We start from the raw sequence: 21,590 nt of genomic DNA, 5'->3' as shown, positions 1-21,590 counted from the left end.
TTTCCTACGATCCCCAAACAATCTTCTCTCTGACCAAGGCCTGGAGAAGCATGGTTATGTAGCGGCAAAAACACACCATGAGAGGGACAAGAGGATTTTCACATGGTGAAGAATTCATTCCACCCACAGAACAAACCAGGCTCCAAACCTCACGTGAAAGGAAATCTTGGAACCATTACGTTCCATGTTCCTTGGACAGCAACAAGAGGGACTCCCAGAAAAAAAAAATTCTCTCACTGAAAAAGTCACCCCACAATTCACTCTCTTCTCCCTGTTACCAAAAAGTTCCCTGACAACACTCCACGGGAAAGAAAGGAGTTAACTCGTAGTTCAATTCCAACACCATGATTCCAACTGTGGACACAAGCTAAAGGCAAATTCCAGTGTCTTGTCTCATGCCTTTTGATACATATACACATTATAATCAAAAGTCTCAAGTTCAGAAAATACTTCTTTGGCCTTTCACAGCCATTAGCTATACATGTTTACAGGAAAAGCCCTCTCGAAAGCTTTGCAGACTGATAAAGGCAGATGCCCAATCTAACTTTCTTTAAGGGTGTGTCAGACAGGCAAGGTGGGAAGAGAGACGCACTAGAATGTGTGTTTTTCATGGAACTGGGTGACGCCAGCTCACTATCTGTAACGGCCAGTTCCCGTGGAGTCAGCTCCCCGTGTCACAACGACCTGGCAAACTTGAATGCTTTCTCTATCACTGGAGTCCTTGCAATCCTGCTTTGGCTGTGACCCATTCACTTTTGCCCCAACTTCTCTGAGATGCCTTACTCAGCATCTAATTAGTTAGGGAGGATTTGCCGCGGCTCTTAACCCTGACACAGGAGTGGGAGGATGTGCTGCTGTGGGAGCCCAAATCTGTCCTGTCACTCCATCAATCAGATTTCCATAACGCCACGCATGAGGAACGGGATTTATCAGTCAACGTTAAGATACACTCATAAATATGATTATTAAAAAATACCTACAATTATATAGATAACATAGCTACACCTTTAGGGATTTGTTTTTGGACTGTGGTTACTTGATTCACCTTAGCTTTTGCTAAGGCCTTACAGATTATACACAGACACACAGGCCCAGTTTGCAGATGATAGAAACATGAGAAAAATAATTTCAAAATGATCACCTACTATGTTCAAAGTCACTTACTGTATCATGGTGAAAATAAACTTGAAATGTGTGCACAGATTTTTTTAATATATACCAATCTATATCACATATCCATCTGATAATATGTTTGTGCCTGCTTTATTTGCTTTAACATGTATGTAAACACCATATATAGGGCCTACTACGTTCCTTCCCCTTGCAGTACAAATTAGACAGTACCTGTTAAGTGAAGTCTGCCTGTTATACACAGACTTACAAAGTACAGGCCAACACACAAGCACCTGTGCTACAACCCGTATTTTAACAATTACCCAAATTCCTAATGTTAGTGTTACATGATAAGAATGGATGAGAAGAATTATATTGGAATAGATGTCTACAGTTAAGTCTTCAATCTAAAACATTATCACACAAATTAGAGAGGAAACTAAATTGGAGGTAGGAGCCTACTAATTCAACAGGCTGAAATTACATGCCTCCTAATATAATATAAATATTTATTTTAGCATCAAGACCGTCAGTTTGGTCAATTTAATCCTTTTTTAGTAAGATGTGATTACTGAAACACACCAACTGTAAGAAGGGGAGTAAAAAGGGAGGAGGAAAAGTGCAGAAACCTAGAGATGGCTGATGCCTGGCAGTGAAAGTCATTTTCAAAGACCATTAACTATCAACTGCTTTACTCCGGGCTCTGGTTAAATAAGAATATACATCCTCTGTTAAAAGGGACAGCTGCATGAGGGGGATAGAGTTAAGAATAAAATACATGCTATGAACTAGAAAGAAGAATCAAACCACGATATACAATTAGGCATCTGACTTGTAAGAAACACTGCCTATGTGCCTTTTAAACTGTTAGTGCATAAACATTCAAATTATTTGGGGGGGGGGGAAGGTAGGAAGTCAGACAAAATCACCATTTCCACTTAAATATATAGATTCAACCAACGGAAACTGTGCTTGCCTATATGAATAGAAAGAACTAAAAGACTACTGGGAGGAAAATGCATATCGAACCTGCTTTTAAATGGATGCCAGCAATGTTGTTATATGTTTCTGACAATATATTTTATTTAGCATTTCTCTGAAATGGGCTAGATTTTATATTAGTGAGAAAGTTTGCTTGATTCTGTCCTATCTCTGGTGAGCAGACGCTCCGGTATTAATGTAAATCACTGATTTAATTTTTAGCTTTCTTGGTTTGCCCCTCACCTATCTAGGAAACGATTTCTCTGGTGATAACTAACACATCATGCTAATGAGAGAATCTAATGCACAATAGAAAAATGTCACTACTAATAATATTTGCATGAAGTTAAATAAAGCAACTGTAGGAGAATGTCAGACAGTTGTTCTTTAACAAGACACAGTTTCACAATGAAATTATGTTGTTAATTTTGTTACATCATTGGGTGAATCCTAAATTACTACATAATGATGCACAGAGTCATTTATAATTCTAACTTAGTATTTCACTCGTGTCTGAAAAGAGACCTTATTAAGGGATTCACATTTTATTTGAAACAGGTTAAATATACCTCACCAATAATAAAAGGTAAATGCCTCTAGTAATGTGTAAAGCATAAGCTCTAGCCCTTTACCTGTTACAGTTTTATTTCTGAGAAGATTTCAAAATATATTATTAGACTACTGCATCCCTTGAGGGAGTACAAACAATTTTAATTGCTATTCTCTCACATGAACAAAGTATTTACAAAAATGGAAAAAAAATCATCATTTAAAGCCTGGTTTAAAACAACAACGATTTCCAAAAGCAGACCTTATTTTCTGCTTTTAACAATACCTTGTGAGGTTAAAATGGGCAAAACAACATTCTGGACTCTAGGAGATGAACAGAAAAGATGAGCAAAGAGTTTCTGGTTATTCTCGACCTGTCACTGATCAAAGTGACCCAAAGAAGAACTCCCTTTAGAGAAGTTAAGAGTCATGCCCTTCAAGGTTATCAAGTATTTGTCTGTATGGGAAAATATTATCCCTTTTGAAAAAAAATCATACTAAAATATGGAAGAAAAATATAGAGGCAAGAAAATGCAGTCAAATTGTCATATCTTGAACTTTAGGGGAATAGACTTAGTTCCACCAAATCTAAATTGGCTTCAGATTGTGGCATCTTTTTGTTAGAATTAGACAGACTGAAATATTTACATATAAGCAGATCTAACTTGGCTCATACAAAACAAAAGACAAAGATTTTTATATCCCTACTTCCTAAATTACCCATAGAAGACACAACGCTAGAATATTAAATTTCAGTATTTATGAGCTATCTCCCACTTTAAGTTTTGCTGTAGTTAAATAATACGGATTGTGAATTCTCTATAGTTCAGTTTTGAAACTGGCTAGTCAGGCTTTTCTAATATTTAAAGAAATGATCAGGTCAATCTCTCAGTTTTTATCTTATTACAGATAACTTTGAAACAAAAAAATGCCCCAAATATTCACTTCATGAACTAAGTCCATTTTTTTTCCTTAGAAATTAAAATAATCTTAATACAGGAAAAATATCTCTAGGCCTTAGAAATATAAAATTCTGCAGCTTTAACTGGACAAACTTTTACCTGTAGTAAGACAAAAACTGGCTTAATGTGTAATAGAGACTAGTATTCCTTGAAACTGTTGGCTTCGAGAGAGATCATGTCAAGAAGTGTCTTTCCTTACACTGGCACCTACACACATGTACACACACACACTGAATCAGCATTGCTGATGAACTATAGGTCAGGAAAATAAACATGTATATTGAACATGTACAGTACACATTTTAGGATTTACACATAGTTTCAATTTAAGTTTACACAATATTTATACAAACTAAAACATCATCCTGAAGGAGGAAAAAAAAACATGTAAACTTATACCCTCTTTAGATGCCTTCCAAAAATGCAGAGGAGCTAAGCATTTAATAACCATGACAGGAAGAAAAAAGAGGGAGTTGCCAACTACATCAAAACCAAAAAATAAAGAAAACATATAAAATAAAATAACTACACTTTTTAAAATTGTGATTTTCTCCTTTCATTGTACTGTTTAGTAAATAGTATAATTAACATTACCTCATACAGCAGCCATAAAGCATAAATTATTTCCCTATATTTCTACTCTTTCCATAGTCACTGATGCTCACTTTCACACGTATATAAACACAGGTACACACAGAAGAGATTTTTATACATCCAGGGAGTGAAACAGCTGGATCAAAGACATCATAATGGTTTAGCTGCACAATTCCTCTGTCTGAGCAATTTCAAATTATTTTCCCAATTTTGATCCACCGTTTATGTAATTTACTTTTATTTGTTTTTTAGCTAAAATGCTTTGCACAACTTAAAATCTCCTTAGATTCAAATCTACTTGGAAATGGGCTAGTGCCAAAGAAGCAATCTAACACCATCTATGTGGTTCAATAGCCATTTATCAATTGATCATTATCTCTATCTGGTTTTATTAACTCTTTTCTAGCTAGAGGGAGACCTAAACCAACTTCCCCTTTCAAAACACACACACGCACACATACACAGACCACGACCTCCAGTAACAAGAAAACCCTGAAGATGATATCTAATTTTTAAAGTAGAGAACAAGTTATTTGGTCCTAAGGTCAGTGAAAACATACTCTGTGTTCCAACCACGAAGAGAGTCACCCAGGCAGGGATGTGCCTCAGAAACACACCTCTCAAAGCACCCGGCAGTGGCAAGCCAAAGAATATCTCTGAGAGGAAATGAACTTTTTAACTTGCAAGAATGGGAAATTGCACATAAAGAGTTGCTTATTGGGCTTGTGTTGATTGCATTTAAATCCCAGCTTACTGTATCAGCAGTAATCAGGGTCCCTCTACAGGATATGTCAAAATACACCTTATTCAAACGCATTTATCCTATCTAGAACTGTGTGATACAACTGTTCCCTAGCTAAAGGCTACAAAACCCTGGCTCTCTGTACTACCTTTCGCAGATGTATTTCTAAACTTGTGGTAGTCTCCAGTCTGGTAAACTGGTTTATTTCCTTCTTCACCAACACTTTAAAAATCAAATTAACTCAATAAAAGTATTTAGTTCTCATGAACTCCTTACAAACAAAGTAGGTTTCCATAAAAGAAAGTAATTGAAGTATTTTTTTTTTTTTTTTTGAGAGAGAGAGAGAGAAGCAATACCCATTTCCTAACAACCTCCATCTGCTTAAAATCCCAGTGTACAGTCACACTTTCGTGCCGTGCGGAGGCTAATATCATACTAACTCTTGCTTTGTGTGGGTCTGATGGAGGCTTTTGAAAAGCAAAGACGTGTCTGGGAGGGAGGCACCAGGGAACTTCCCTCCCTCGCTTGAGCACAGTCCAAGATGAAAGTTTCTGGGTTGTTTCCCTTCGCTTCCTCTCCCCCTCGCTCCCCCTCGGAGCCGCAGAGCCAGCGATTGTGCAAGAGGAGCCAGGCGCGCGGGGCGCGTAGGTACCACCAAGCGCACGGTACACGGTATGAGCCGCGGGCTCCGCTGATTAACGAGCAGCGGCCGGCGGCCTTGGGCGGACACGTCGACCCTCCCCGCAGAGCCAGCGGCGGCGCAGCCAGGCGGCCCGAGGACGGCTCTGGGGAGGACGCCAAGGCTGCCGAAGTGTGAGTGCACCGGCCGGCGGGTGGGCGAGCGGGCGGGAGCCGAGCGGGAGCGGCGGGAGCGCAGGGCCAGCGCGCAAGAGGCGGCGGCGGCGGCAGCGGCGGAGGAGCTGGGACCGGCCAGCGGCTCAGCCCGTCACGCACGCCGCCTCCACCCGCGCCCCTCGGCGGCGCTGCCAGCGGCTCCCACGCAGCCTCCTCTCCCCGGCCGGGGTCGGAGTCAAGCCGCTTCTAGCCCGGGGAAGTCCGTCGGGCAGGGCCGAGGGGCCCCTATATTTCATGGCCGTGGGGTTGGCAAACCTTACTCTTGAGATAGCAGCCACTTGGATGAAGTGATTAATGCAGATAGATAACATGTCCTGGGTGGGGGTTTGGGGCGGGGGGTGGCTTTTTATTATTATTAACAGAAAACAAAGAAATAAATGAAGTCTTCCCCTGACCCTGGCTGGACTGTGAAACTTTGCCACAAATGCCTTTCCTTTCTTTTACTTCAGTATCCTTTCCCCCTTTTCTTTTAAGGAGCCCTTAGGGAAGCCGAGAAGTAACCCTGCTCGTTCCAGTAACAGTTATGACAAAACAGAGCCCAAACTACGAAGTGATCAGGATTTCAAAAATGTTTAGAAAGGAAAATACCAGAAACAAAAGTACACATAACAATTCAAGGTTTCCTTTAAAAAAAAAAAAAAAGTAACTTACCTGTTGGGACATTCTGAACAAGAGGTTAGTATCAGCGTTTTGCCATGTTCCCATGAACCCTGGTTCAGCTGGAGTCGTTCTGGTTCCGAACTGCATGGAGTTGTCAGTACAGGAGTCTCTTAAAGTCAAGTCTCTTGCCCTCTTTGGCTCTCTGTCTCTCTGTGTCTCTCTTTCTCTCACATCCACTTCTGCCTCTTCTGACTGAAAAGTGAAGGTGGATTTTTGAGCCTCTTGGCAGCCAGTAGCAGGAGTGTAGTGTAGTTAAGAAGCTGGCTGAACTGTGCATTTCATTTGGGAAGGGGGAGATTTGGGGGAGGGAGGGGGGTCAGAGCTTCTTTTGCACCTTCTACACAGACACCCCTATCATTTATGCATAGATTGTGACTCCCTGAGCTTGCCTTCGCTCGGTTTAACAGCTGCCTGTCAGGTGTGCAGGCAGCACTGGAGACCCAACCATCAGCTTCAAACTCTCAGCCACTGCATGTCATTGGATAGAAGAGCTGAGAGTCAACTGCACTGTTCCACTGTCAGGCACCGAATGACACCCTGCACTAACCCCTCTCCAGACACACGGAGAGATACACACTCATGCACACTCCAAGCAGCACCGAGATCAGGGATGGTCCACAGGGCAAGGAGAGGCTGGGGCCCTTCCCAGGGAATTTTTCCCAACAATGCTTTCGGGTATAGCATGCAGTATCTGACATTAGTCTTTGCTTTAACATTTGTAAACTACCAGGCTTGAAAACATTTTTTCCCTCTAATTACACTGGAAGAAAGACAAATACTCAGCTGTAAGAGAATGTGAAGTTGGCTTAGGTGTTGTCTAAATGTTAGCTCCTAAAAGAAATAGTATGTGCTGGGCTATTTATAATCACATATAAACTCCTGGAGAAAATAATATACATAGTGATGTGACCTTACACTCTAAAAAGTATATACATAAACCTAGCAGGTTTTTGAACATAGAAGATGCACAATAAACATTTGCAAAATAAATACACACTATTTATTATACAGTTCCCTCGGGGCATTAATTACTCAATTGGATGTTAAACAATAAGAAACTGAATGGAAAAGGAAAAAAGTGTACCTTTTCTTAAAGCTCAATAAGTAGAAAAAAAAATCCTTTGTTAAAGTTCCTGGATGAAGCTTCTACAATATCCTTTCAAATCATAAAAAAGAAAAAGATGAAGAAAAAAAGCCTGTCCCATTTCAGGCAAAAAGTAATGAATATAAAAATTCCACTTTTCATTCAAGATCTCTATAGAAAATTCTATAACATTTTCCAGCCTGATGAAATATAACCTCGATAGCATGTTGTATTTTTAATTAAACCCAGTTTAAAACAAAACATCTATTTATTAGATCGTATTTATCTACCTTATTTATGGAAAAGCAGAACTGAACAAAATGCACTGTACGTAAACAGTAACTCCAAAATGGAAAGCTAAATTCATGTTGTCTCATAAAAGTAGTCAGCAGGAAAAAGCCATCCTTCCTAAACTTAAAATGTAAGGCACATTAATCTTCAACCACCTACAAATACTGAGGACAAATGTACCACTCTCCTTGCTCCTTCTTAACTCAAGAATAACAATAAACCTTACTCTCTGAAACAACAAAAAAAAAACAGAAAAGAGCTTCAATGGCAGCTCGGTGTCATTAGTGGACAATGAGAAAAGATGAGAAAACGTGCAGTATGTTGACACAAATGTGCCTTCCCCTCTAGAACCGCCATCTCCTGAAAGCTTTTCTGTTAAACTTCCCTCCGGTTCACCACCATTAAGCACAAAAAAGTCTCAAAAGCAGCAAATTCAATATCTGAAGAGAAACAAACAAGAACCTGAAGAATTGTTGCCTTAAAATATATTAAGTCCACCTGTGGTCAATAAAAATATTCTGGAGGGGGGAAGGCAGAAAAACCCTATGAGTCAATTGTCAACAGTGACTGTACCTTTACAGCTAGCTATTACCCACTTAAACTCCCTCTAAAATTTGCTAGCCTCTTGATTTCTGAAGTGGCACTCAGTGCCTCAGTCAAGCTGCCTGCTCAGCTCCTGACCTTCCCACTAATGGCTGTTATTTGTGGGAGGCTTAAGGACACTGTCAATAGCAAGCTTCCTCCTCGCTCCTTGCAGGCTCTGTTGTATCGCTTTGCCTGTGTGCTCTCTCTCGCCTGCCTCTGGCTCTCCTGCTCTCACCCTCTCGGCTCCCCCTCCTTCCTTCCTCTCTCCTTCACTCCCTCTTCTTCTTTTTCCAGCCCCCACCCCTCGTTTCTTCCAGTCCTATGGTCCTCTCCTTTCCCAAGTATCCCCCTCCCCACCAACCACACACACACACACACACACACACACACACACACACACACACACTCTAACAACACAAAAATCAACTGGCATGCAGCAGCAAGCACCTGCAGTAATAGACTCTTTTATTAAAACTGTTATTCTGCAAGACTTGAAATTCCCCATGGACCGGGCCATGTCAAAGCCGATATAATTAACTAGAGGCTCAGCAACGGATCAATTACCAGACAAGCAAGTGATAGTGAAATCAATGAAAGATCATCAGCCACATTATCAGTGTTGCAACTCATTAGGGCAAAACTGAGAAATGTGCTCAAAGCGAGCCCAAGCAAGGTGGCATTACAAAACAAAGGGCTAATTTGGAGACCCTGCTGTGAACAATCTGTAACAGAATTAGCCTTTTTTCCCCCTAAACTGCACAACTCTGTAACTAAATGTGACAGACTGAGAGAAGCAGTTTATTAAGACACCAACCCCAAGTTTATTTAGTTCATAAACTCTCTCCTAGAAAATCAATACAGTCTGTACAGGGTTATTAGGCTGACTAGCTAATACATCCAAATCTGGTCTGCCCGGCTGACAAAATGCTACCCAGCCTAGGCAGGCTGAGCTCTTTCAGAGGGCAAAGCTTGGGTTGCCCTACATGAAACAAGTCTACAGTGTACGGAACTAGTACCTGGCATGTAACTACTGCCAAGGCACACGCCTCAAAAGCACCAGGTTATCTAAGATTTTTTTTTTTACTAAAAATCTATCATGCAATTCTGCACCTGCTAAATGGATTTGATCAAACAAAATTTTAACTTGTTTATAAGAACAGTCTACAAAGAAGACAAGCTTTCATAGGATAAGAGGTAACAATTAACCCTGACTTGCCAAGAAGTGAATGAACAGGTAAAACGAAAACAAAAACCTTAGGCATAAACACATACTGTGCTTTGCAGATTTTAAGTTTCAAATGATCATTTTTAAATCAAGTCCTCAAAATATAAATTTGACTCCTCTAGAAACCTCCAAAATGCTTGATTGGAACTTGCCACGTACTTCCACATAGAAACACAGCATGCAGAGTCCCCAGTTCTAGGATAATCTTTTGTCTAGCAAGCAGGACACCTATCAGGACAGAGGTACAAAAAAATACACACCCACAATGCACAAACATGACTTTTGCGTTTGTCTACTGGCTATATAGTTTGCAGATTGTAAAATAACTGTCTAGAATCATTTGTATTAAAATTACTTAAAACTAGGGGAGTAGAGGCAGGCATCACTTACACAGGTTTCTGCTGTCCTGATCCATGTATTTCCACTGAAAGACTCACAAATACGAAAGGCTGTATGTTGGCTTTCCCACTCTTACTGAGAGTGAGAGACAAACCATGGGAAGAAATACACCAATTAGGTCTAAATGGCACCCAAGTTAGTAAAGACACTGTGAGAATGTGAATATCTCCACCTCATCACAACATGCAGCGGAAATACACTTACACGAAAGTAAGAAACTCAGATGCAATTTACAATATTAAAGTAAACCGGAGAACTGAAGAAAAAAACAAAAGGACAATAGTTTTTGGAAGTGATTTCTTATGTTTAAGATGTTTTCACATTTAAAATCTTCCAACAAAAGGGTTATACATAAGCATGACTTCATTGTATTGGCTCTAAGATACTAAATCCTAAACTTCAAAAAAAAAAAATTCTTCATTCTCACAAGACTTTAATAAAATCCAACTTACAGATTCCTGTAAACAAACATTTGCCCCCTAACTTCTGAGCTGGCATTTACCAAGTATCTCATAGCTCATGTTTTTGAGTAATCTATAAAAAAATTAAATATATATATATTCTAAACCTATACTATAGATACCAATATTTCAGATAGTAATCAAAAGTTGTAATTACAAAGAAATTTTAGTTTTTAAAACCTTTTTGCATATAACTACATACTGTGCATGTACCCTCAATGAGATCCAATTAGTTACAAAGAATTTGCATTTCAGTTAGTGTGGGATAACAAGACTACAGGGAGGCACAATGCAATTCCACCAGCAGAGTTAGAAAGTGTGTTCTTTCTCTTGTTAGCTCTGTAAGCAATAATTCCCACAACCGACTATTTTAAATGTTACTGATCTTTTCAATATTTGGGTATTGAGATGGGTTAGATTTTTCCCTCCATTAAAAAAAAAAAATCACAAGTTGGTAACAAATATTAGCCACAATGAACACCTTGAAGAAACAAATGAGCTAAGGATTTTGTTTTGTATGTTTGTATGTGTGATTTTTTTTTGAGGGGGGGATACTGTTTGTTTTCTTTTTAATGTTCATTATTAATTTCTTTGAAAACACATTGCTTTCTTAAAATAAGTTCCATAAGTGAAGGTAAGGAAGTATCACTGAGACAGTTCTATGTAAATATATGTGGTTTTGTGATAAAGGCATGCATTTAGTACACAGAGAAAGTACTCAAGGATTTTCCTTTTTTCAGCTATGTTTCCAGCAATGTAAATCCTAGGCAAATATCAAATAAATGTACGATTTATAGACACAGTTTAACAAGCATCTCTAGGACTTCCGCTGGTTCATGGAACAATACCTGTAATTCCCTGGGTTCAGTTCAGCAGCTGTTAACAGATTCTGTAATCTGTAATGACAGTAAACTGGCCTTTGCTCTTCTTTTATGCACTATTCATTTTCAAGGCTTGGTTAAGTACAGAGCTGGGTTAAAGATCAGTGGTTTTTCATGTGACACACACTGGTATTCATCTAATGGCTTGTCAAGACAAAACTGTCCTGTTCTTGCCAAAATAATAAAAATGACGCTCCACATCGCATGACAATCAGCACTTCCTCGTGGTAAAACAACTCAAGCTTTTGTACTTCACTTATTTTATAGAGAAAAAAAATTAAGTTATTGGCTATCCAAACCTATCTGCAAAATTAGGCTGCTCTTCTCAAAGGAGATTTTTAAAATGTTATGACCGCTCAACCCTCAACGGGTAAACTAGTTTCTAATCAAATCAGACTTCAGAGTATAAAAAGAATGCTGAAGCTACAAATTCGTATAGCATTAACGTATATAACTTAATATATGCAAATTATGCAGAAGCAGCAGGCTGGGACCAGTCACAGAGGTGGGGGTAACCAATTGAGGAAATGTCATTTTTCCTGAAAACAAAGTATGGGACTTGCTTTGCAACATCTGTTGGGCTGTGTGAAATGTTAACAGATGTCTTAAGTGAAAAAAAGGAAAAAGAATTAATAAAGGAAACCCCCTCTGAACAGATAATCCACCCAAATTTCCATATTCTGGAGAAAAAAAGTTGACAGCAACCTTTTTCCCCTGTGAGACCTGCCATCCCTACCTTATTGTGAGTTTCATTTTCTGTGTGAGGCTAAGGGGGAAAATTTTTTGATTCATTATCAAGAATAGAGAAAACGTAAAAACAATAATTTCCACTGAGGTTTTCCCTTTGTGAATAATTATATCATAATCTAAGCTGCCTGTTTTCTCTTGAGTCACATAGGTCATTTGATGGGAGGACAGTGAAAATTCACCCTCCTCTAAAAAAAACACACACACAGAGAAAAGATGAACTATTACTCTGCCTGCATGCTACGGGGGAAAGGAAGGTGGGAAGAAGATTAAAAAGGAGCTCATAAGGTATGTTAGTTGCTCAGTCGTGTCTGACTCTTTGCGAACCCATAGGCTGTACCCTGATAGGCTCTTCTGTCCATGCAAATCTCCAGGCAGGGATACTGGAGTGGGTTGCCATTCCTTTCTCCAAGAGATCTTCCCAACCCAAGGATCAAACCCGAGGCTCCTGCACTGCAGGCAGATTCTTTACTATGTGAGCCACTGGGAGTTTGGATATGAACATATCTGGAAAATGCCATAGACAGAGGAGCCTGGTAGGCTATAGTCTATGGGGTCACAAAGAGTCAGATACGGAGTGAGCAACTTCACTTCACTACACTTGGAGAGGCCCATCCTCACAAATAAGATTCATCTATCACACCTACATCTCTCAGCTCCACTGGCTCCTAATTTCCTCCCATTACCAGCCTTGTAAGAATTGAAGTACCTCTCTTTCAACAGCCAAGGGCTCTACAGAAGTCTGATGATCATGAAGAAACATTTTGGATTCTAACAGTTGGATTTCTTTTTTTTTAATAAGTCGCTCAGTCGCGTCTGACTCTTTGCGACCCCATGGAATTCTCCAGGCCAGAATACTGGAGTGGGTAGCCTTTCCCTTCTCCAGGGGATCTTCCCAACCCAGGGATCAAACCCAGGTCTCCTGCATTGCATGTGGATTCTTTACGAGCTGAGTCACAAGGGAAGCCCTGGATTTCTGCATTTAAATTTTGAGGAAATCAGAAAACTTTTTTCAGATTCTCATTCGTGTATTAATTTACTGGAAGACCTAAGTAAACTTGAATGCAGTTGCCTTTAAATTTAGATTTAAATGATGAAGCATGTCTGCCAACTACTGACTCTAACCCTGTGTCTGCTCCTTATGAATGTACTGAACTATGCACCTGTATTCTTCAATAAATCTTTCTCTTTGGAGACAACAATCTTATTACTTATTCTCTAAAAACTTGGGACATAAATTTGGGTTAACAGCTCATGGATTAACTAATTCAAAATGCAGTTCAAGATCTTTACAGATTCAAATGAAGGAAGAGAAAAAAAATAGTCTGCCCCCTTGGATTGCCAGTCTCAATCACTGGCCCCTCTCTGCTCTATGAGTCTGTGTTAAAACTGTACATGTTATGTCCTATATACAACCACAGCCTCACCAGATGGCTCTGGCAGCCTGGACTGGGCACTTCAACATATAGAAACCTCAGCCAGGAGAGCCGGTGAAGATCTCGGGACAAGAAAGGCAGGCATGCCTTTGGGTTTTGGTGAGCCTGGTTTTTGCCAAAGCAGCATGGGTACTAAATCACGCTCTGGTGTTTATTCACAGGAATATCACATTAGAGCACATGACCAAAAAATAACAACAACTGTTGACCCCCCAAAATTGATCACTTACACTGAGGGAAAAGCTTGTACACTGAAAAAGCAGCACCGTGTGATCTCAGACTATGGGGAAGACAAGCCTCCTAAAATGAAGTTTGAACAGGGCAGAAATTTAAGTAACTTTCGGCACTGATAGGCACATCTCCCGTAAGCAAATGCTACCTAAGCACCTCATCTTTCCCTGGCGAAAGGGAGAAACCATTCTGGTTGACACTTGTCTCAGTACCAGTTGGCACAATCCATGTGATACAGCATCTGCTGACAGCCTAATCAGGGGCTCGATTTCAGAGAAACACATCAAGGATGTGTTTTCAGGGACAAGTCCAAATGCCATAATCCCTTGATACACTATAAAAAAATAAAAATAAAGAGAACTTGGACAGGGTGTGGTGGATGAGGTCGTTTGTAAAATGTTAGGGAAATGATGAATCCTTAGAATCAGGCTATTTGCAGATGCAAAAGCATCTGAGGTCAGCATGAATCTCAGCCTTCAAGGGAAAAAAAGAAATCAAACATGTTACCTACCCTGTTCGGACTTAAAGACAGAAAAATGAGTTTATTCATCTTTTTTCAGCTATAGACAGTGACAATGGCTTCTTCCTAGCATAACCTGAAGTTCATGTTTTATGAGAAAGTCTAGAGGAAAATGACAAGTAACATGTTTCCTTAAACGAGCATACATTAGGCAATTATTTTTGTATGACCAGGAAGAGCTGTAAAGATAGTGCTAATTTCTCTATTTACTTCCTTCTAAAGTCCGAAGACCTGAGAAACTTGCAGCCCCAGTGAAGTTATCATAATAATAGTTCAAATTACTGTCCTGAAGGAAGAATGAGTTAACCCAACTCTTGCCTTAAGAGCTGTCACAGAATAAAGCAACTATGCTGAAGGTATCCCCTTATATGAAATTCACAAACCTAAAAAATTAGTGTAAAAATTAAAAAAAACTTGAAGTTTCATAAATTTCAGAAAAAAACAGAGGCTCTATCATATATGTACATATTTAAATGAAAACATGTTAAAGCAAATTTGAATGCACCCGAAGACTGTCTTCAAAATTAAGGAACTCGATGCTAGAAACTCATTAACAGCATATTAAAAACAGAAAGAATTAATGGTTAACTGAGTTCTGAAAAGTGATATGACACTTGGTGAGCAGTAATGTTTATAAGGGACTGCAAGGAGATCCAACCAGTTCATCCCAAAGGAGATCAGTCCTGGGTGTTCTTTAGAAGGAATGATGCTAAAGCTGAAACTCCAGTACTTTGGCCACCTCATGTGAAGAGTTGACTCATTGGAAAAGACTCTGATGCTGGGAGGGATTGGGGGCAGGAGGAGAAGGGGATGACAGAGGATGAGATGGCTGGATGGCATCACTGACTCAATGGATGTGAGTCTGAGTGAACTCCGGGAGTTGGTGATGGACAGGGAGGCCTGGCGTGCTGCGATTCATGGGGTCACAAAGAGTCGGACATGACTGAGCGACTGAACTGAACTGAACTGAATGTTTATAAGGAGGGGCTTCCCTTGGTAGCTCAGCAGTAAAGAATCTGCCTGCAATGCAGGAGACCTGGGTTTGATCCCTGGGTCAGAAAGAACCTCTGGAGGAGGGCATGCCAACCCACTCTAGTACTCTTGCCTAGAGAATCCCATCGACAGAGGAGCCTGGCGGGCTGAAGTCCATAGGATCGCAGAGTTGGACACCAACTCTGGACACCAACTGAAGCGACTAAGCAGTAGCAGCAGTGTCAGTAAGAGGCACAAGGAAAGCCTCTGAAGGCCAGGTAATGTCCTGTGTGTGCATGCACGCTAGATTGCTTCAGTCCTGTCTGACTCTTTGCTGACTACTGCCATTCACAGTAGCAGTAGTAAACTGTCAGACCTGAAGTATACCACCCCTACAGAAAAGTGCACAAATCATATGGGTATACAGGTTGGTGAATTTTTACAAAGTGATCATACTCAGAAGCACCAATTAGATGGAGATAGAGGACACTGGGGCTTCCCAGGTAAATGGTACTACTACTGAAAATGGTGAAAACAATAAAGAGAACTATGTAAAAGAAAGGAAAAAAGGAGAAAAATCAGGGGCGGGGGGAGGAGGAGAGAAAAGAGAAGAGGCCAAAGAAGGGAGATACTTGCTCACATTCACAAACCTTTCATGTAACTGCCACTAAATGTACTGCTAGCAATGGTTTTTTTTAAAGATAAGAAGTGTGACCGTGAAGTAAATACCTGAGTTTCACAAAATAAGTATGACTGTGAAAGCCAGTAAAAGGGAGAGAGGCAGAATACTTGTGTGTGAATTAACTTATCTAGGTGATGCAAGAATGGGAGTGTATCCAAGAGGCTTAAACACCTCAACTTGAGAAGGATCAACCCTACAATAGGGAACCCTGAAACAGGCTTGCCCACCTCGCTCGCTAAGCCTGTCCTCTGACTTGTAATTATGGCTATTTGGAGTGGACATTGAGCATGCCTATTCAGAGATTGAATGGAAAATTACACATACTCTACAGACAGTATTATTTGGAGACACTGAGTACATGAAAACATATTGAAAAAAACTACAAATACACTCCTCTAACCACCTAAACACATTTTAAGAGTTAAAAGTCTTCAAGGCTGACAGCATCCAGCCATCAAATAAACAAATCCTGAAGAGAACAGAAGTAATGCATTGGGAAAAGCTGAATGATTTGCTAATTGATAAGGCATATACTTTTTTGGCCCTGACTAGCTAGGTTGCTAGCTCTCTTTTCTTCCACATGTTATTAAGACACACATTTTCAACTAAGTATTTTTAGCCACTGATAGGGAATACTGATCAAAGCCCTACTTGCCAAATACAAGGTGTGTGGAACATGAAAGTTAAGACACAGACCCTACTCATGAGAAGTTTATAATCTAGTACAGGAGATAAACCAGCATGCTTATCTGGCTAAGCAACCTTAACGAAACACAGAACATGTTAAGAGAGATAGTGGTCAAAGGGTATAGGACTTAAGAAAAGGAGATTCCTTCTAGCTGGTGTGGGAGGAGGAAGTTTCTAAGCAGAGGCAGCATTTGCACTGGAACTTAACTGACAGTATTCCTAGAAAAGTGGTCCAGCTGAACTGGAAAGTAAGGTGGGATCTGTGTAGAACAATGAAGAATGAACGGGGTGGACTGGTCAATGGGAACTATTATACTGAAAAGGGGCTGGTATGCCACTAGGCCATGCATGCCCAGTCACTCAGTCATATCTGACTCTTTGGGACCCCACAGACTGTAGCCCACCAGGCTCTTCTGTCCAGAGGGTTATCCAGGCAAGAATACTGGAGTGGGTTGCCATTTCCTCCTCCAGGGGATCTTCCCATTCCGGGGATCTTCCCAATCCAGGGATCAAACCCTTATCTTCTGCACTGGCAGGAGGATTCTTTATCATTCAGCTATGTGGGAAGCCTACACTACTTGGAAGAGATGCTATTTATCCCATCATCCATCAACAGTAAAGACTGCTGAAAGCATCTCACCAGCAGCACAGTGTGATCATTACCATACTGGAAGATTTATCCAGCAAAAGTATGACAGACAGACAGACGGACTGCAGTGTGAAAAAACAGAAGTGAAGACATCAATTAGGAAGCTACTGTAACAATCTGGGTAAAAAGGCTCCAGGTAATAAGCCTGGAGAAAAAAGAGCAAGATGCGCCATGGAGGTAAAAACCCAGGGGACGAGAATGATTAACATGTGTAACAAAGGAGAAGAATCAAAGATGGCACAGAAGCTCTGAAATTCTGAGCCCGGGAAAACAGTAGCACTCTCAACAGACATGGGAACAAACAAGTTGGTGGGAATATACAGTAAGCTCAGTTTGAGAAAACAGTTGATCATCTGGTGTCTAGGCAATTAGAAACATTCAGAAAATAGGTTGACACCGTAGTGATCAGATCTGAGAGTCATCAACAGAGAAGTGACCCAAAAGGTAAAAGACAGTGGCCAAGGTAAGCATCTTGGGATGCTTACTGTGGAAGAAGATGCTTATTGTGGGATGGCTATTGTGGGAGAAGACAGAAGGAACAACATCAACAGGGGTACTGTGATTATTCTATATTCTCAATGGCAAGAGAAGTCAGCATTCAGAGAGGTTTAAATATTCTAAGAAACCACACTACTTCCTTGAGAGTACAGTAAAGCCAAGTGTCAAGATTGCTGGGAGAAATATCAATAACCTCAGATATGCAGATGACACCACCCTTATGGCAGAAAGTGAAGAGGAACTAAAAAGCCTCTTGATGAAAGTGAAAGAGGAGAGTGAAAAAGTTGGCTTAAAGCTCAACATTCAGAAAACGAAGATCATGGCATCTGGTCCCATCACTTTATGGGAAATAGGTGGGGAAACAGTGGAAATAGTGTCAGACTTTATTTTTGGGGGCTCCAAAATCACTGCAGATGGTGATTGCAGCATGAAATTAAAAGACGCTTACTGCTTGGAAGGAAAGTTATGACCAACCTAGATAGCATATTGAAAAGCAGAGACATTACTTTGCCAACAAAGGTCCGTCTACTCAAGGCTATGGTTTTTCCAGTGGTTATATATGGATGTGAGAGTTGGACTGTGAAGAAAGCTGAGCACCAAAGAATTGACACTTTTGAACTTCGGTGTTGGAAAAGACTCTTGAGAGTCCCTTGGACTGCAAGGAGATCCAACCAGTCCATCCTAAAGGAGATCAGTCCTGAGTGTTCATTGGAAGGACTGATGCTAAAGCTGAAACTCCAATACTTTGGCCACCTCACACAAAGAGTTGACTCATTGGAAAAGACTCTGATGCTGGGAGAGATTGGGGGCAGGAGGAGAAGGGGATGACTGAGGATGAGACTGCTGAATGCCATCACCGACTCTATGGGCATGAGTTTGGGTGAACTCCGGGAGTTGGTGATAGACAGGGAGGCCTGGCGTGCTGCAATTCACGGGGTCGCAAAGAGTAGGACACGACTGAGCGACTGAACTTAACTGAAAGCCAAGTGTAGTAACAAGTAGTAGTAAATGTAGTAAGAGCAAAACAAAGTACATAGGAATGAGAAATACCAAAGTCAGAATCCTGCTTTAGGCTAGGAGGGCTGGTCTTGGACTGAGGAAGTGGCAGTGGGTACAATGTAATTATAGGGCTTCCCAAGTGCTGCTAGTGGTAAAGAACCCGCCTGCCAGTGCAGATAGACATAAGAGATGTGGGCTCAATCCCTGGGTCGGGAAGATCCCCTAGAGAAGGAAATGGCAACCCACTCCAGTATTCTTGTGTGGAGAATCCCATGGACAGAGGAGCCTGGCGGGCTGCAGTCCGTAGGGTCGCCCAGAGTTGGACACGACAAAGCAACTGAGCAGGCACGCACAATATAATTGGGATGGTAACCAGGGGCTGAGACGTATTTGTACAGTATTAGTTCTTAAGCTTAAGAAAATGGGCATTCATCATATCATTCCTTATATATTTGTGGTTGCAATATGTTATATTCTGTATTGTAAGAGAGATGTCTTCATGGGCAAATAGGTATAGAAATTATGTAAACTAGACTGGAAAGAAGAAGTAGAAAACAGAAACTATTCCATGGAGAAATTCTGCAAAGAAAGCAAGTAAAGTAAGAGAAGGTGGTCTGAGAGTCCGCAGGGCTTGGAAGAAGTTAGTTGTGTTCCTGTGTAGATGGTTTGTTTTTCACTACAGGGGAAAAAAAAAGAGTCGATTACAGGCAACCGGGATGAAACCAGGGGAGAAGAGGATACTGAAGATCTAAGCCAGAGGGAAAATCATATAAAAAGGGTTTTAGGAGAGCATGTGACCAAGAGCACAAATGAATAGGGTACCCCTAGACTTCCCTGGTGAGCCAATGGCTGAGATGCCTCAGTCCCAATGCAGGGGGCCTGGGTTCACTCTGGTCAGAGAACTAGATCACACTTGCAACAACCAAGAGTTCACAAGCCACAGCTAAAAACCCCACATACAGAAACTAAGACCTGGTATGGCCAAATAAATAAGTATTTTTTTAAAAAGGAGGAGAAAAAAAATTTTTTTTTTCAGAAACCAAAAGGTAAGAGAAAAAAATTCCGTGGTGAAAAAAAAAAAAAATACACACACACATATATATATCAAAAGTGGTCATGTAAAAAGCTAATTTACTATCCATCTCCCCCACTAAACTGTATAGTTGTTGAAAGAAAGTTTCATCTATTGTTGGTAAGCCAGGGCCCACCAGAGTGCTTAACACATAGTAAATGCTCACTAAATGACAGCTACACAAAGGATATGATCATCTCAGAAAAGATGAGGGCACTAGCTGAGAGAGACGGGGCAGGAAGACATCAAGGACTGACAAGAGAGGAGACAGGAGAGAATAACATGAAACTCTGCATCGGTGAAGGATAAAAGCAATGGCAAACTGCAGAAAGGACTCAGCCTTGTTTCCTTCAAAACTGTGACAAGTTACGAGCAAGCAGACTGGGTTCAAGAAAATATAGCTCCCATTTCCCATCTGGGAAGTGAAATGCTTAGAACCAGCAAGGCGATCTTAATACAAAACTGAAAAATGCCTTGTTCCAAACGTACACACTAACTGTGATAATACACCTACATCTTTGCCTTATAGCATTCTTAGAGGATTTCGTTCTTATCAAGATTTGAATAAAGTTATTTAATTTTTATTTAGACGTCTCCAATTCTAAGTGTTTACCACCTGGTTTTTTTAAACACTTATGAACTAGCTAATGAAATTCCCCAAAGCAAACAAAAACCAAAAAATGTTATGCTTTCTCTGAATATATGCCCGGGAGTGGGATTCCTGAGTCACGTGGTAACTCTATTTTTAGTTTTTGCACTCGCCATACTGTTCTCCATAGTGGCTATACCAGTTTACATTCCCACCAACAAAAGATACACGCATTCCAACGTTCACTGCAGCCAGGACATTCCACTATTCACAATAGCCAGGACATGCAAGCCACCTAAATATCCATCAACAGAGGGATGGATAAAGCAGATATGGTACATACATACAATGGAATATTACTCAGCCATAAAAAAGGAAACAATGCCTTTTGCTGCAACATGGATGCACCTAGAGATTGTCATACTGAGTGAAGTCACAGAGAGGCAAATACCATATATCACTTATATACAGAATCTAAAAAGGTACAAGTGACCTTATTTACAAATCAGAAATATAGATACATGTGTAGAAAATAAACTTCAGGTTACCAGGGGATAGGGATAGGAAGGGGAGAGAGAGACCGGAAGACTGGGATTGACATATACACACTACTATAAAAACAGATGAACTAATGAGGACCTACAGTATAGCACAGGGAGCTCTACTCAGTCCTCTGTAACGATCCATATGGGAAAGAAACTGAGAAAGAGTGGATATGTGTATATGTATCAACAGATTCACTTTATTGTTACCGTGGAAATTAACACAACATCGTAAATCAACTACACTCCAATAAAAATATGTTCTTAAAAAAGCGATGCTGTGTCACATCTGTGACCTGAACAAAGGACTGGAAGATGTGGAATAATGTCACTTGATGAGCAAATGCAAGAGGAGGCTGAGGGGAGCACAGACTCACCCCTTCCTGCGATCGGTATTCAGAGCTGCCACCATGGGCCCAAGTCCCCCAGCTCTCTGCACCATCAGTCTCCAGGCACTCTCAGAACAGAATCCCTCTAGAGAACAGGGAAATACTGAGTCACCTGGCCAACCTGTGCCACCGGCAAACAGTCGCCCCGGGGACCTGGACAAAGACATTCATCCGCTGCGCTGGCAGCCACTCCCA

General features: G+C 40.7%; 1 protein-coding gene across 8 annotated transcripts in view; it reads right to left on the bottom strand.

Moving 5' to 3' along the window:
- The window catches only part of BNC2 (basonuclin 2), a 485,381-nt gene that overhangs the window by 322,730 nt on the left and 141,061 nt on the right, over nucleotides 1–21,590 (bottom strand). For 5 of the 8 annotated variants that reach the window (XM_027549187.1, XM_027549184.1, XM_027549186.1 and 2 more), the window contains exon 2: nucleotides 6,448–6,648. The exons of 2 other annotated variants lie outside the window; for them this stretch is intronic. In XM_027549187.1, the coding sequence (XP_027404988.1) occupies nucleotides 6,448–6,648 (201 nt within the window). Of the gene's footprint in view, nucleotides 1–6,447; nucleotides 6,649–16,141; nucleotides 16,268–21,590 lie in introns of those variants that run through there. One more of the 8 variants, XM_027549188.1, reaches the window with a different exon arrangement.

The sequence above is a fragment of the Bos indicus x Bos taurus genome, chromosome 8, assembly GCF_003369695.1.
Source record: "Bos indicus x Bos taurus breed Angus x Brahman F1 hybrid chromosome 8, Bos_hybrid_MaternalHap_v2.0, whole genome shotgun sequence".
NCBI lineage: Eukaryota > Metazoa > Chordata > Mammalia > Artiodactyla > Bovidae > Bos > Bos indicus x Bos taurus.
Note: the sequence above shows the minus strand (reverse complement) of the source record. Positions and strands in the feature narration are given on the sequence as shown.